The sequence below is a fragment of the Leptidea sinapis genome, chromosome 5, assembly GCF_905404315.1.
Source record: "Leptidea sinapis chromosome 5, ilLepSina1.1, whole genome shotgun sequence".
NCBI classification, from domain to species: Eukaryota; Metazoa; Arthropoda; class Insecta; order Lepidoptera; family Pieridae; genus Leptidea; species Leptidea sinapis.
In genome coordinates this window covers 3,756,259-3,772,014 of record NC_066269.1, presented here as the reverse complement: position 1 = coordinate 3,772,014, position 15,756 = coordinate 3,756,259, and the positions used below count along the sequence as shown (strand labels likewise).

The 15,756-nt window shown below is 37.6% G+C and overlaps 1 protein-coding gene across 1 annotated transcript in view; it reads left to right on the top strand.

Annotated features, from left to right (window-relative positions):
- LOC126964489 (histone-lysine N-methyltransferase EHMT2) overlaps window positions 1-15,756 on the top strand; it is a 30,457-nt gene that overhangs the window by 1,708 nt on the left and 12,993 nt on the right. The window contains exons 3-11 of the mRNA XM_050807641.1: window positions 901-966; window positions 3,459-3,536; window positions 5,005-5,126; window positions 9,660-9,862; window positions 11,226-11,431; window positions 11,811-12,016; window positions 12,879-13,049; window positions 13,202-13,401; window positions 14,235-14,398. Of these exons, the coding sequence (XP_050663598.1) occupies window positions 901-966; window positions 3,459-3,536; window positions 5,005-5,126; window positions 9,660-9,862; window positions 11,226-11,431; window positions 11,811-12,016; window positions 12,879-13,049; window positions 13,202-13,401; window positions 14,235-14,398 (1,416 nt within the window). The remainder of the gene's footprint in view (window positions 1-900; window positions 967-3,458; window positions 3,537-5,004; window positions 5,127-9,659; window positions 9,863-11,225; window positions 11,432-11,810; window positions 12,017-12,878; window positions 13,050-13,201; window positions 13,402-14,234; window positions 14,399-15,756) is intronic.

The window sequence follows — 15,756 nt, the reverse complement described above, 5'->3', positions numbered from 1 at the left end:
GAATGAGAGTATTTAGTAGTGATGCAAAGGAAGTTTCTTAGCGGTACTAGAAACGGAAACAAATGTCATAAGTTAATTTTATCAGAAACGGAAGTGTAAATAAATAATATGAAAAATAATATGAAAGTAAATAATATAAAAAAAAAAACAAATTTACAAATATAATATATTTCTTTATTAAGTATCAAATACACCAAACCCAGATTAGAAATAGATATATTAGAAATCTATTATAGAAAAGATTACACGCTTACATTCACGAAAAAGTACGTAAACTAATAAATGCGACAAGTGGCGAAAGGCCGTGTACGGACTGCGTGGCTCGCTTTCTGACCCCTCCCCCGCTTAACCGTCCAGCGACTCTCACACGCCTCGCGCCGCGCATGCGTAACTCTCAGCCGTCGAAAACGTCTGATAGTATCTCCATTATAAAAGTATCGGAATTTGAAGCAGAAACGAATGTGAAAAGAGTGCGGAACTTCCACACTTGCGGAACCAGAAACCGAGATCTGTTGCATCACTAGTATTTAGTATTAGTATAATATTTGAATAAAATGCCATAAAGAGGACCATACTCAAGGAGACCCCTATTACTAAGACTGCTGACAGTCCATCACACCATCATCCGATATATCTGATAGATCACAACAGTTTATTTTTCACTCATTGCTATTATATCAATGATGAAAACTTTTAATTTGAATTCCATACTGGATAACATACAAACAAGATAAATACACTGGTACAGTACCACCGCATATGGTGGTTTCATATATAGCTCTGATTTGCACTTGAAAAGATTTTAAGCTCATGTTAACTAGCATCATCTTCTCGTAACAATAATGACATAACATTACATAAAGAATAAAATATAAAAAAAAAACTTATTTTTATTGACAGAGTGTCAAAGCGCCGATCAAGAAGGAAGAAGAATTCTCAAAATAATGATGAAGATGATGATGAAAGGTACATAATTATAATTATTAGTAAGCAATTGCATTTGTTGATCAACATTTTATTGGTTGTTTACTACAAAAGATATGGATAAAAATAATAATAATTAAAAATACTTTTATAGAAAACCTAAATAAAAAGTAGAAAATAATTGTTTTTTTACTATTATTTTTATCCCTATACATGGTAGCCTATTAGCTGTAACCAGCAACTTCGTCTGCATTTAAAAATGTAACCATATTTATTGGTGTTCCACAGTTGCCACATGCATATGTTATGTTTTTAAAGTGATAACCCTCACTTCTAGGATTAATACACAAATAAAATTTGAAAAACAAAATTTTATGAACGATGCGGAATTCGAACCCACGACCTCCGGCGTTCCGTGCCGGTGCTCTAACCAACTGAGCTAACCGTTCGAGTACCGCCTCGTTATAAATTGAATATAATTGAAGCCACAACCTGAGAGTTGAACAAAGCAAACAGAATTTTATAACGAGGCGGTACTCGAACGGTTAGCTCAGTTGGTTAGAGCACCGGCACGGAACGCCGGAGGTCGTGGCTTCGAATCCCGCATCATTCATAAAATATTGTTTTTCAGATTTTATTACATGGATATGTATCAAATTTCATATCTATTCAATCCATAGTTCAATAACTGTTAACATCGCAGTGGTCATGTAGTCCTATGTGTGCAGAACTTATTTCAATTTCAATCATCTATTCTGTAGTTTTAGCTGAACATAGAGGCACACACGCACACACCCACACACATTTTTTTTCATATATAATATATCTGTATATATTACACATCCTGTGATGTCCCAAAGTTATGGGACATGAAGGTAAAGTACCTTAAATGTCGAAGATAGGCTATTTTACTGAAAGAATACTTTATGTTATTTTTAAAAGTTAGTACTTCTGCATTCAAAGATTTTCTAAAAATTACTTTCCTCATCTGGGAATTGATCCGACTGAAATGTAAAAAAAAAAACACCCCTACTTTTATGATGCCAATCGAAAGCTTGGCCAAAAACTAATAACTCTTCTTAAGTAACATATTATTTTAAAAGTGTATATATATCGGTAATATTTCATTCATTATTATAATTATTAAATGCATAATACTAGCTTTTGCCCGCATGGTCAATTGATTAGTAAGCAATGCTATATATTCTTGTATGCTAAATTACAAAAAAAAAATTGTTGTATAAGCTTACTCTATTACTCTTACTTTATTACTCTAAAATTTCATTAAAATCTATTGCAAAGTTTTTGCGTGAAAGAGTAACCAACATCCATATAACCTCCTAAACTTTTTTAGCTTAGACTTTATTTAGTTAGTTGGTTAGTTGAGACTTTAGATGTCAGCTACATGCATACCAAATTATATTAAAATTGGTCTATTATTTGACCATGAATAAGTAACAAATAAATAAACTTAATAAAATTTATGGACTATGTGTCACGCAAACCCACTCCTCTCAGGTACAATTTACATCTGTATATTTAATCCCAGATGTAACCGATATCACTTAAAAATATTAAATTTTATATAATTATCGGGATTTCTTTTATTAAAAAAACATTATTATTACCTTGGATATCTACCCCAAAATGTGTTCATATCATAAATTTTGTGTACAACCATAATAATCAATCTCCTCATTACGGCAATATTGAATATAAACCACCACACCTCACACCTAAGTTTTTATGTAAGGATAGTTATCTGACTTTCACACAGGGTTTGTCTATTTATTTATATATTGAAAGTGTGAAAAACAAAAATTTGTGAACAATGTGGGACTCGAACTCACAACCTCTGGCGTTCTGTGCCAGTGCTCTAACTGACTGAGCTAACCGTTCAAGTGATGTATAGTGATAAAATCTTGTATGCTTTGTTCAACTCTCAGGTTGTGGCTTCATCTACAGGATCTACTTTACAGTTAACGGTTAGCTCAGTTGGCAGTGCACTGGCACGGAACACCAGATGTTGTGGGTTCGAGTCCCGCATCATTCATAAAATATTGTTTTTCAAATTTTATTTGTGTATTAATCCTAGAATTAAGAGTTATCACTTTAAAAACATAACAAATTGTTTAAATATTTAAAGTGTGTTACATGCAACTTAGTTACTAAACAAAATTAATGTACTAAATTATCACATACATTTCTTTAGGAACAACTGAGGGGCAGACATTCAAAAAATTTTTTCATCTAAGTATTCATTGATATAATAATAACTTTTTTCCAAAAGTAACTTTTTCAAAGAGCCTATGAATTTTTTAATATTGGTTTCGGCTTTAAGTGTTCTGGTAACTTATTATAAATTTTAATTGACATTGGGTAGGGACCGGAACTGTGTAATGTTAATTTAGATTTAGTTTGCAAAATATTATTTTTAGAGTGAGGTGCAATGTGCCGGTATTACAGTAGTATGTAAGATTATGGTTCATATCTAGTTTATGTAAAATGTTTTACTGTTTTCTATGTAATATTAGGGGCCACACATCGAAGAGGCAAAGAATTAATTCATCTGGTGCTGAGGAGCAAAATTCTGATCAAGAAGAGGAATATAGGTAAGCTAATATACCTCTTGTGTTTTATTTTTATTTTATTTATTCAATCTATCAGTGATAATAATATTAATACCAGCATTAATACTGCATTTATTCTAAAGCTAATTTTTAGTGCATTATCTTTGATACAGCATGCATTTATTATGAAGCTTACAATATTTATATGGTCAATCAGGTATACATAATTTAAAAAACATTAAAAAAAATATTTTCGGTGTTAATAATTGTAAAGTATAGAGATCCTACAGAAGATATTTTGTGTACAGTATGATTAACCTCTATAAAACTTAGTTTTTAACCGACTTCAAAAAGGAGGAGGTTATCAATTCGATCGGTAGAACAAACGAAGCACATTGTGCTTCCTATCATGGTGACAAGAGCACGTACACCAGATACTAGGACTCAGTGAGGAAGGAAGGAAGGACAAATTCAAGAAAAATATAAAAGTGCCTTTCACAATGAAGGCTTACTATAGTATCTTATATAGACGGTAATGATGCATGGCGCACAGGCCAACTAAAATAATATAACATTATATTAAATAGGCTAAGTAATCTATATATATAAAAATAAATTGCTGTTCGTTAGTCTCACTAAAACTCGAGAACGGCTTTACCGATTTGACTAATTTTGGTCTTGAATTATTTGTGGAACTCCAGTTTTTTACCTCCTGAGAAAGTTAGGAAGATACAAAGATTCTAATTAGTTATTCATTTTAAACTATTCGTTCAACTCGATTTCTGATCGACGTGGGACATATTTTATTCCGAAAAATTTCATATTTATTCACCTTTTAAACCTTCTCTGGAGTTCCACAAATAATTCAAGACCAAAATTAGCCAAATCGGTCCAGCCGTTCTCGAGTTTTAGCGAGACTAACGAACAGCAATTCATTTTTATATATATAGATAACAGGTTGACCTGGAACCACAAGCAACACTCATTTTCGATTTTACACATGGATTACCAGATGAATATGATTTGTCTTATTTTTATTACAGAAAAAGTTTTATATGAGTAAAAGAACTTGACAATGTGACAAAGTTTTTTTTTATTTTTAGTTATATTTAAATAGTTACTAAAACACCTTTATACTTTACTAGCTGATGCTCGCGACTTCGTCCGCGTATATAAAGGGTTTTTAAAAATTATGAGCAAGTTTGGAATTCAAGATTATCTCATGTCCTATTCCAGTTGCGGTCCCCTTATTCGAGGAATATTGCTATGGTAAATTAAATCTACTATTGGTATAGTTGTAGCTCATCGACGTATATTTCAGTTCTTCAAAAATCCCGCGGGAACTTTCCGGATTTTTCCGGAATAAAATTTAGCTTATGTCCTTTCCCAAGCTCTAGTCTTTCGATGTACCGTCATTTCATCAAAATCGGTTGAGTAGCACCCGTGTAAAATACTTTATTATTCTGTCAGGTGTAGTATTGCTTGTTTAATCTGTGGTAATGATTTACAGCAACTCCGCTCCTGGAGATGAAGGTCCCGAAGCAGCAGAACCAGAAGAATCATCCACAGTCTTGGCTATGTGTCATTGTGAAGAAGAAACAAACATTCATGCTGCTCCTTCTGAGTTAACTGGTGAGTCTGCTTTGTTTGAAACTTTTTTTTTATGGAAGAGGAGAACGAACGAGCATATGGGTCACCTGATGGTAAGTGATCACCACAGCCCATGCTCTCTTGTAACACCAGAGGAATTGCCATCCTTTTAATTATAATAAAGCCTTTTATTAAACAGTGAGTAATACAATATTTTATATAAAGTCTAGATTGTCTTTTGCTCATATCCAAATATTGGAATAGGTACCCTTTTCCACTCAGTCTGTCTGTCTTTGGTAACCCGGCTCCAGGGCACTCCTGCGAATTTGGCCAGGTCATCCTCCCATTTTTTTTTATGAAAGTATTGGATACGACCTGCCCATTACTATGTAGTACTGCTCAGGATTCTCGAAAAATCCAAAAATTATGAACGGCACTACAGTTGCTCTCGTCACCTTGGTACATATTATGATGTTAAGTCTCATTTGCCTAGTAATTTCACTAGCTACTGTGCCCTTCAGACCGAAACACAATAATGCTTACACATTTCTTCCTCCCGGCACAAAAAGACGCCGTTGAGGTACCCATAATCTAGCAGGCATCCTATGCAAAGAACCCACTGATAAAAAAACCTTTGGCGAGGTCTTCCCCTGTTTCTTATGTCATTTCTAGGGTACGTTTCTGTGAACTTTTTGTTCCACATCTCTTTCCCTCTTCTGATATGCTTACAGCCAATTTCCATTTTATTTTCCTTATATTTCTTGCTATGTCACAAACTCGGTATTTTTTCTTGATCCTCATCATGCTTCGCTCGATGCGTGATTCGCATGATTCGGCATATGTTAATTTTTTTTAATCATTACAGGGAGAATAGATTATACATATGTGCTCCAATATCTTTTCCATTCATTTGCTATTCTCCTGTTGATTTCTTTTTCTATTTTTCTCTGGGTGAAATAATTTGTCGTAGATAGATATATTCATCCACATATTCTATCTCACTTTCGCCAACCTTGATGATTTCTTTCTTAGGGCCATTGGTCAGAATTGTTTCGTGTTCTCCATGTTCATTTTCAATCCCATAGTGTGACTTTCTAATGCCAGATCATTTGCCATGTTCGTGTGGGATTTTTGGAAAGAGAACTATGTCATCTGCAAATCTTAAATGTGAAAGCTCGGTGTAATCGATGTTGCCGAAAACGTCGAAAAACGTACATATGAATTCGAAAATGGAAAACACACTGGTATGTGGCAGGCGAGGATCGAACTGGGCGTGGTTGCGCCAGGGAATTTAAACTGGACTGTAATTATAAATGAAGTACTCAGTTTAACAGAACAGGAATCATTGGAGTAAAGGGAATAGCCGGTACTCACCTCTTCTGCAATAAATATTTCGCGGGACACTTAACGGAGAAATTACTACTACAGAAATACTAGGATTTTCTGGATTTATAAATAAATGTTCCGGTGCTCAACCTTCGCATGCGGTTACTTGACGGAAAGTGTATTACACCATACGACCGTAGACGTCGCGGCTCGCGGTTTATTCTTAATTTGTACCGACTAAGTTGCTACTTACACAAATAAAGGCGTTAGGGAAAGGATTGTTTATTATTTGGATAACAGGCGTTACTAGGGGTATATATTAAGTAAACTAGCTGACCCGACAGACGTTGTTCTGTTAATTAATAAAAAAACTGTTGCGGATGGAATTTCGTGAAATCCGTTCTTAGCTGACCTCTACTCGGCCTAAAAAATATTCCTACCAAATTGCAAGTTTTTACGCCTTATAGTTCCAGAGATATCGTGATGAGTCTACTAACGGTGGAAATCTCTTATATATATAGACTAGTGGATCTGACAGACGTTGTCCTGTACACACGTCTTAAATTTGAAAAATCGGTCGAGCCGTTAGGAGGAAGTCACTAACATACACATGAGCATGAGAATTATATTATATGGACGGCACAAAAAAATCATCAAAATCGGATCTGCCGTTTAGGAGGAGTTTAGTTACAACAGGCGCACAAAAGAAATATATATATATATATATATATATATATATATATATACAGGGTGTCCCGTAATCAGTGGACCAACGGGATACCCGTGATAGGGGTGGTCATCATCTCTCGAAAACACCAAATTTTACTGTTCTAGGGCCAGTAGTTCAAAAGATATGATTTTTTAAGCATTATTTTGAAAATTCTACCCTTATCAACACAAAAGTTGAAAAAAAATATTTTTTATTTTTATTTTGCCCTGTTTCTTAACTTAAGGTGGCTGAGGAAACATGTGTCTTCACAATTAAATCCATTTTTGTGAATAAATATTGCCAAATTAAAAATTAAAAACCAAAACATGCGCAAATATCAAATAACTAAATTTGCAACGTGATGTTTGAAGCAAGCTAGTGCAAAAAAAATGTATGACAGCCTTGCGGACCATTATTTAAAAAACATCTGCAGTTCATACTGATTCCAAAAAGGTATAACAATATTACATTTTACAAAAAAAATAACTTAATAACCAATTTTAGACTCCAATTGCGAGAAACATTTAAGCGCTATCTATTCTGAGAATTATTTTGTTATCGAGAGAGAGATAACACAATATGCTATCTCTTTCTCGCTCAGGTACCTTTTTCGTTTACGGGGTCCTATTGGCCGACGCCTATGATCCCCACACCCTAATTTTTCAAATTATTCTTAGTTTCATCAGAGACTTGCTCATAGCTCGTAGCTGCACACGTGTTTTTTACTTCGCTACCATTACGACTCTTTTTTTTGGTGACTGACGCTTGAATTGGACCTTGTTTGTCTTTGTGATTTGGATACTGTTTGCCCGGATTTTATAAAATGCCTAATACCTATACTCCTCGTGAATATGCTGAGATGTATTTTATTTACGGTCTGTGTAATGCAAACGCTCGGCAAGCAGCCCGTACGTATCGTGAGCGCTATCCTAATCGCGACCGCTATCCGGATCATCGAATTTTTCTCCGTGTAAATAACGCGTATTTAGAAGGCAGAATTCCCGGAGCTGCAAACAACGTGGGAAGACCTAGAAGAGTCGATGAACTTCAAATACTGGCCGAAGTGACAGAAGAACCTTCTACGAGTGTTCGTCGTATTTCAAGACGTACTGGTATAGCAAAAACAACAGTACATCGCATTTTAAAAAGAAACAGTTTATACCCTTATCATATTCAACGAGTGCAGGCACTATTACCTGCTGATTATCAACGGAGGATAGATTTTTGTGCAGAGATGCTTCGCCGATGCCGACAAGATCCACTATTTTTCAATTCAATATTATGGAGCGATGAATCGTGTTTTAAAAGAGTTGGAGTGTTTAACATTCATAATTTACATGAATGGGCTGTTGTGAATCCACGTATTGTACGAGAAGATAGATTCCAGCACCAGTTTGGAGTCAATTTGTGGGCTGGAATCTTAGATGGTAAACTTATTGGTCCATTTGAGCTCCCACCGAGGCTTAATGGTGCTCGGTACTTGCAATTTTTAAGAAATGACTTAAGTAATTTATTAGCAAATGTACCACAGGAGGTATGTGAGAGGATGTGGTTACAGCATGATGGCGCACCCGCTCATTATTGCAGACAAGTGAGGGAATATTTAAACGAGTCTTACCCAAGTAGGTGGATTGGACGAGGAGGTACAATCCCATGGCCAGCTCGATCACCTGATCTTAATCCATTGGATTATTTTTTATGGGGATATTTTAAAGAATCCGTATATGAAACCGTTAACGATAACGAAAGACAGCTAAGACAAAAACTGAATGTGGTGAGTGAAAAAGTCAAAAATAATGAAAGGGCGTTAAAAAGTTTAAAAAGAAATTTTATAAGAAGATGCCGGCTATGCCTTAGAGTAAGAGGAAGACATTTCGAACATTTATTATAAGAAATAAATAAAAAAATTCTAACTATTTACTTTTGTTTTATTGTAAATTCCGCCAAGAAATTGCTATCTAATGTTGATTTAAAATAATTATTGTCTTTTATTGTTTCACAATAATGATTAATTATACCTTTTTGGAATCAGTATGAACTGCAGATGTTTTTTAAATAATGGTCCGCAAGGCTGTCATACATTTTTTTTGCACTAGCTTGCTTCAAACATCACGTTGCAAATTTAGTTATTTGATATTTGCGCATGTTTTGGTTTTTAATTTTTAATTTGGCAATATTTATTCACAAAAATGGATTTAATTGTGAAGACACATGTTTCCTCAGCCACCTTAAGTTAAGAAACAGGGCAAAATAAAAATAAAAAATATTTTTTTTCAACTTTTGTGTTGATAAGGGTAGAATTTTCAAAATAATGCTTAAAAAATCATATCTTTTGAACTACTGGCCCTAGAACAGTAAAATTTGGTGTTTTCGATAGATGATGACCACCCCTATCACGGGTATCCCGTTGGTCCACTGATTACGGGACACCCTGTATATATTAATATAGATTTGATGTGCCTGCTGATTATAAACAGTTTTACCACTGAAGTCAGAAGAAATGATTTCTTTCCGATAGTTGAATATTTGTTTGTTTGCAGAGCCAGTGTTCTGCCAAGCCATAGAGGTTGTGGACGGCATGCGCGTGGGCTGCTCGCACAAGGCGCAGCGGGAGGAGGGCGGCGGCCTAGCGCGCATGCGTCGTGCGGGCGTGCGGTCGCCCTACCTGCTGCTGTGTCGCCTGCACGCGGCGCTGCTCCGGTCGCACATGTGCTGCCCCGCCTGCGGCCTCTACTGTACACAGGTACCACCGATCAGAGATGAACTCACTATAATTGTTGATAGGTAGTAGTCGGCCACGACTGTACTCAATAACTCTTTATTTTTATGTATTCATTTACATTCTTTTGTGACTTACTCTTGTATGCCATTGAGTGTTTTTGTTGCATCACTTTACTGAAACCGTAAATATTGATTTAAAAAGGGGCAATGAGTTTCTTGCTACGTCTTCTCATTAGCTCAACCCTTTACGAAGTAGCAGTGAAAAATGTTTTTTTTTGACATTGATACGTGTCATTTCCGCGACCTACATGAATAAAGTGATTTTGATTTGATTTGAAACGGATAGTGGTTTGGCCGGATAACAAGTATTCGGCAAGCTGGGAGACCAGAGCGCTGGCTATCCGGCTACCGGATATTATCAACTTACCGGACTCCGGATAACGCGATCAGCAACTTCTTCAGTGCCGTTCAGAGTTTTTGGGTTTTTCAAGAATCCTGAGCGGCACTGCATTGTAATGGGCAGGGCGTATCAATTTCCATCAGCTGAACGTCCTGCTCGCCTCGCCCCATATTTTGATAAAAATAAAATGAAACTAGATCCAACTTCACATGTGAAGCTCATGACACCTTTTGGGAGTATTTCAATGAAGTCGCAAAGGATAATAGTAGTGGTGATCTTCGCGATCATGAAATACAAAATCCAGTTGCTAAGGAGATTGACTCTTTCTTAAAGACATCTCGAATCGATCGCAATTACGACCCTAGAATATTTCTTTCCGCATCTGGCAGCAGCGAAAAGTTATGTTCAGGAGCTGACCTGGTTTGCTAAGCCAAGCGGAGTCGCCTTTGACCAACAAAACCGGGAAATTTGGTATCCAGTCACCACGATTTGCTACTTGTTAATTTTGCGCTAATCTAATTAATATCACAATTTTTATAGACGTGGATCAGCGCTCAGTGGAAGAGCGCTCACACGGAACGTGAGAGGTCGTGGGTTCGAGTCCCGCATCGTTCATAAATTTCGTATTTAAAAATAATTTGTGTTATCAAAATCCTGAGTCAGTGTTATCACTTAAAAAAACAAATTAGCTTAAAATACAAAACAAACACTTAAGCTGCTAAATTTTAAATTTTCAGTTAGGGTTTCATAGCTCGTATCTATAGCATAGTAAAAAAACAAACAGACACTTTACAAAAACGTGTTACACTTTTCACAAATAATATTTATGAACGATGTGAGACTCCAACCCGCGACCTCTCGCATTCCGTGCTAGCGCTCTTCCATGGAGCCAACCGTTCGAGTGACGTAACCTTCATAAATCTTCACATGTCTTTGTTCAACTCTCATGTTCAACAAGCTAGCTGACCTTCTTAATTATTTACAGGGTATATTCTACCAATGTTCAGCTGGCCACCTGTTTCACCTGGAGTGTGGGGTGCCGTACAATGATGCGCGCGCGCAGGTGGGCTGTCCTCACTGCGGGATCTACTCCAAGCCCTGGCGCGCTGTCAACAAAGACTGCTGGAAGGTCAAGCTGACGATGCATTGCTCCAACAAGCGCATCTACTTACCCGACCAAAGAGAACATTGGTGAGTATTTCACTTACACTTTAAATACCTAGACTATATTATCACGGGGAGTCTTCCGAAGAGCTGTTTCATCTGCTTCCTACCGCTGAATTCCACCTTCGCACGACACGCCACAAATTAGGATATCATCCCCACCATCTGGATGTGTGGCGATCCTCCAAGGTGCGGTTTTCAAGGAGCTTTCTTCCACGTATTCTCAAAAAAATTGTATACTTAGATGTCGGTGACTCCGAACCATAAGTTTATCCCCTACTAAAAGTGGGCACCTGGCTAAAGAAGTTTTCACTTTAAAAATATCTCAAAAGATTTCCATGTGTGGAAGTTACTGCACTATCTCGCTTCATCAAATATACTATGAAAGAATTATCTCTATTTCTAGCACACAAGCATACCTGGGCTTCTCGAAGGTTGACGAGGCTATGTTGGACAGCACTCCAATAATCCCTGAAGATCTGTTGCCTTCACTACCGGACATTGATGTTAAGACTCTTCGTGAGAATGACTCTACTGATGATGCGAGGCTGCATGATTTATATGATACCATTATTGCTGGCGGCACTACAGAACAGCTAATAGCTAAAATGGGTAAACTTGTAATTTTTACGTAATTAAGTTCATGTGTGTATCGTAATTTCACTGTTTGGAGTTGCCCTCTCAAGTCGTCTGAGATCAACTATCAAATGGATTTGCCATGCGTGTGCACTGGAAAAGAATAAACAATTACTATAGTTCTTAAGCTTAGTTATATTTTTTTGCAATTATCACTTAATTTCACCACAGAAAAAAAAAATTATAAAAATACGGGACGAGACGAGCATGACGTTCAGGTGATGGTAATTGATTCGCCCTGCCCATTACAATAAAGTGCCGCTCCGGATTCTTGAAAAGCCCAAAAATTCTGAGCGACACTACAATTGCGCTCGTCACATTGAGACATAAGATGTTAAGTCTCATTTGCCCAGTAATTTCACTAGCTAAGGCGCCCTTCTGACCGAACCACAGTAATGCTTACACATTCTGCTTCACGGCAGAAATAGGCACCTATAATCTAATATAAAAAATGGTACCTATAATTTAGCCGGCGTCCTGTGCAAAGAAGCCTCCCACTGGTAAATTAAATAAATAAATTGTTTCGGTACAGAAGATTCACTCCGCAAAATCAATTAAAGAAATAGGGACTCTCGCTACATTACATTAAAGTGCAATTCACATCGCACAGCGCTAATTACCTACAGTGGCCTACATATTCATCTAGAAGTTGTCTCTCTATCGCGTAACTCTTTCAAAGAATAATTTAATCTGTATTTTTAAATACCAGTTAGGTATGTGCCTATTTTTTACTTTGTGAACAATGTTAATTATTGAGGTCTCTGCCTAGACCTAACGACAATTATTTGACAGTGTAATAGTAATGATAAAGTCACACTAAATATTCCTATTTGTACAGTTCACGGCGAGAAACTAAACACACCGCTCAGTGAAATGGAAGGTGGGACGTGTCTACACGCGGCGGCGGTCAGTGGACGACTAAACGCGGTGTACTTGCTGCAGTACGCCGGGGCTAACATCAACGCTGTGGATAACTGTTCGCGGACTCCTCTTGTCAGAGCTATACTTGGTAATTATTTTATGATATAATAGGATCATCACACTTTGCTCTAGTTTCGTATTCCTGTAATTTCCCTAGATTGTTAACTTAATCTGAGTCGCGCGTCAAAAATATTAAAGTAAGCCATTTCCAAATTGATGAAAACCATAATTATTTTTCAGCTTTATTGGATAAAGAAGATCAAGAAGGATCCATTAAATTGAAGCAAGAACCGTGTGAAGAAAGTGCTGCTGATAAGGAAACCGAGGTGATGGAAACAGAAACAGCAGACGAGACAAAGGAAGATGTGAAACAAGATAGCGAAGGAATTGTGAAAGTTATAAGATATCTTATTGCTGCTGGCTGCGATCTTAATGTGCAGGTAAGCACCAATGAATGTAAACTTATCAATAATTGCAATGTGCTTCCCTGGGATATAAAAATAATAGGGTAGTCACAGGCCTAAAGGTGTCCTAAAATGCGACTTGGGGCATTTACCAGGCTCCTTTACATAGGATGCCGGCTAGAAGTAGTAATGTGTAAGCATTATTGTGTTTCGGTCCGAATGGCGCCATAGCTAGTGAAATTACTGGGCAAATTAGACTTAATATCTTATGTCTCACGGTGACGAATTGTAGCACTGCTCCGATTTTTTGGGTATTTCTTGAGCAGTACTACATTATAAAGGGTACTGCGTATCAATTACCATCACCTAAAAGTCTCGTCCCTTAATATATATAATATCACCGCAATGAGGTCATTTTCTTCTACCCTGGGTGGTTTACTCGACGTCATATTAGTTCGAGGTTCGAGGTACACTCCAGTGTGGGCTCCTCTGCAAATAGATAGAGCTGTTTGTGACACCGAAATAAAAAGAGGGCTGTTAAAGTTGTCGTGACCTGTGGCTGCTCATAATACAAATCTTAGACGACATCGACTGAATAAATAATAAAAGCTAATTTGCTCGAGGTTGCTTTCACATGACTGAAATTATTACTTTAATAATAATGTACATATACCTAAAATTATAAGCATACAATATAGATTACAAGCGTTCTCTCCCAACCGTTGCGGAGCGTTGAATTCATCAATTTGAAATAAAAATACGCTCTTTTATCCAAAATACTCTGTACTAAAAACATTTGTTAGCGCAACCTTCGTCTTCGTGGGTATTATGTTCATTTTAAAAAGTATTGTCATGGATTTTATTTGTAGGATGTAGAAGGCATGACGGCTCTACACGTTGCGGCCCGGCTCGGCGGAGAGGCCGTGTGTGAAGCGCTGTTGCAGAGCGGACGAGCGACCGTCGACGCGCGCGACTGCGGCCATTGGACGCCGCTCGTGCGGGCCGCTGAGCGGGCACACTCCGCCACCGTCAGGTGAGCGATATTAAGGGCTTTATTTCACCGGGACACCACGGTGGCGCCACCAGTCGCTGATACCAACAAAATACAGATCTATAGAGAATTATCGCCTGGTGTCCGTTAGGTTGCACGACCAGTTCGAACGCGTTATTACACAGAATGTTATTATTATTTGAAGAGGGTGGCTATTTCCTAGTCCTAAAGATTCCTAGTAACACCGCGTCCAAAGTTGAACTATTGTGTTCGCCACTCATACTAAAGCTCGTCGTCAAGCCCTGCTACCTTTACGGACCGCAGTATTTCCTTGACGCGAGTGTTGCAAACACCATCTGGTGGCACGAAGTAGTCGCCAAAGATTGTGTTACGCTTATGCATTAGTGGGCCGCAGTCGCAGAGTAGATGAATAGGCGTTTCATCATCCTCAAGGCAGAATCTGCAAGTTTTGTCGTTTTTGATGCCGACCACACTGAGGTGCTTGTTTAGGCGACAGTGCCCGGTTCCCGACACAGAATGTTACTGGTCGCGCCACCATTAATTGCAATAGAGCTCTATGGTGTCACCTCACTACCTCATTTCATGCAACACGTGTGCACTGTTGTGTTTTGTTGTTAATTACGGTCATTAATTGCATACAATGGGTAATTTCGATACAGAAAGATATTATTGAAATTCAAAGTAGGCTATCAATTTAAGATAATTCCTCATCAGATAATTCCAATAGAGATTTAAAAATGAAAAGCTAACGCTAAATAAGGATGCACCCATATATCAATGATTTGCGCATTCACCACAAAAAAAACCCCATTTGTCTATCACCGCTCTTCGACAACACTTAAAGCCTCGCCTAATATAGGAATTCTGGGTCTCGATGTCTCGAGCGATTGCCAATTCCGCAGCCATCTGGAGAGTAAAGCCAAATTGGCTTCGAAGAAACTGGGCGTTATAAATAGAGCACGGCAATACTTTAAGCTGGCCCACATTCTAGCGCTCTACAAAGCGCAGGTCCGGCCCCATATGGAGTATTGCTGACATCTCTGGTCTGGTGCACCCCAGTATTAGCTCGTTCCATTTGACCGTGTGTGCAACGCAGAGCAGCTCGAATTGTCGGGGACCCAGTGCTTTATGAACCGAAGAGTTATTTCACCTGATGCCTGCCGGCGAATTCCACCTTCGCACGACAGCCACAAGTTAGGATATCATCCCCACCATCTTATTACACAACAGTTGCATAAATAACTAAACTACTAAGTAACTAACATAGATACGGCGCGACTAGTAGACTTTTGTTATTTTCATAGTATTATGTGCTATGGTATATTGTTATGGGGGAGTGCAGCTGATATTAATACCATCTTTGTGCTGCATAAGAGATT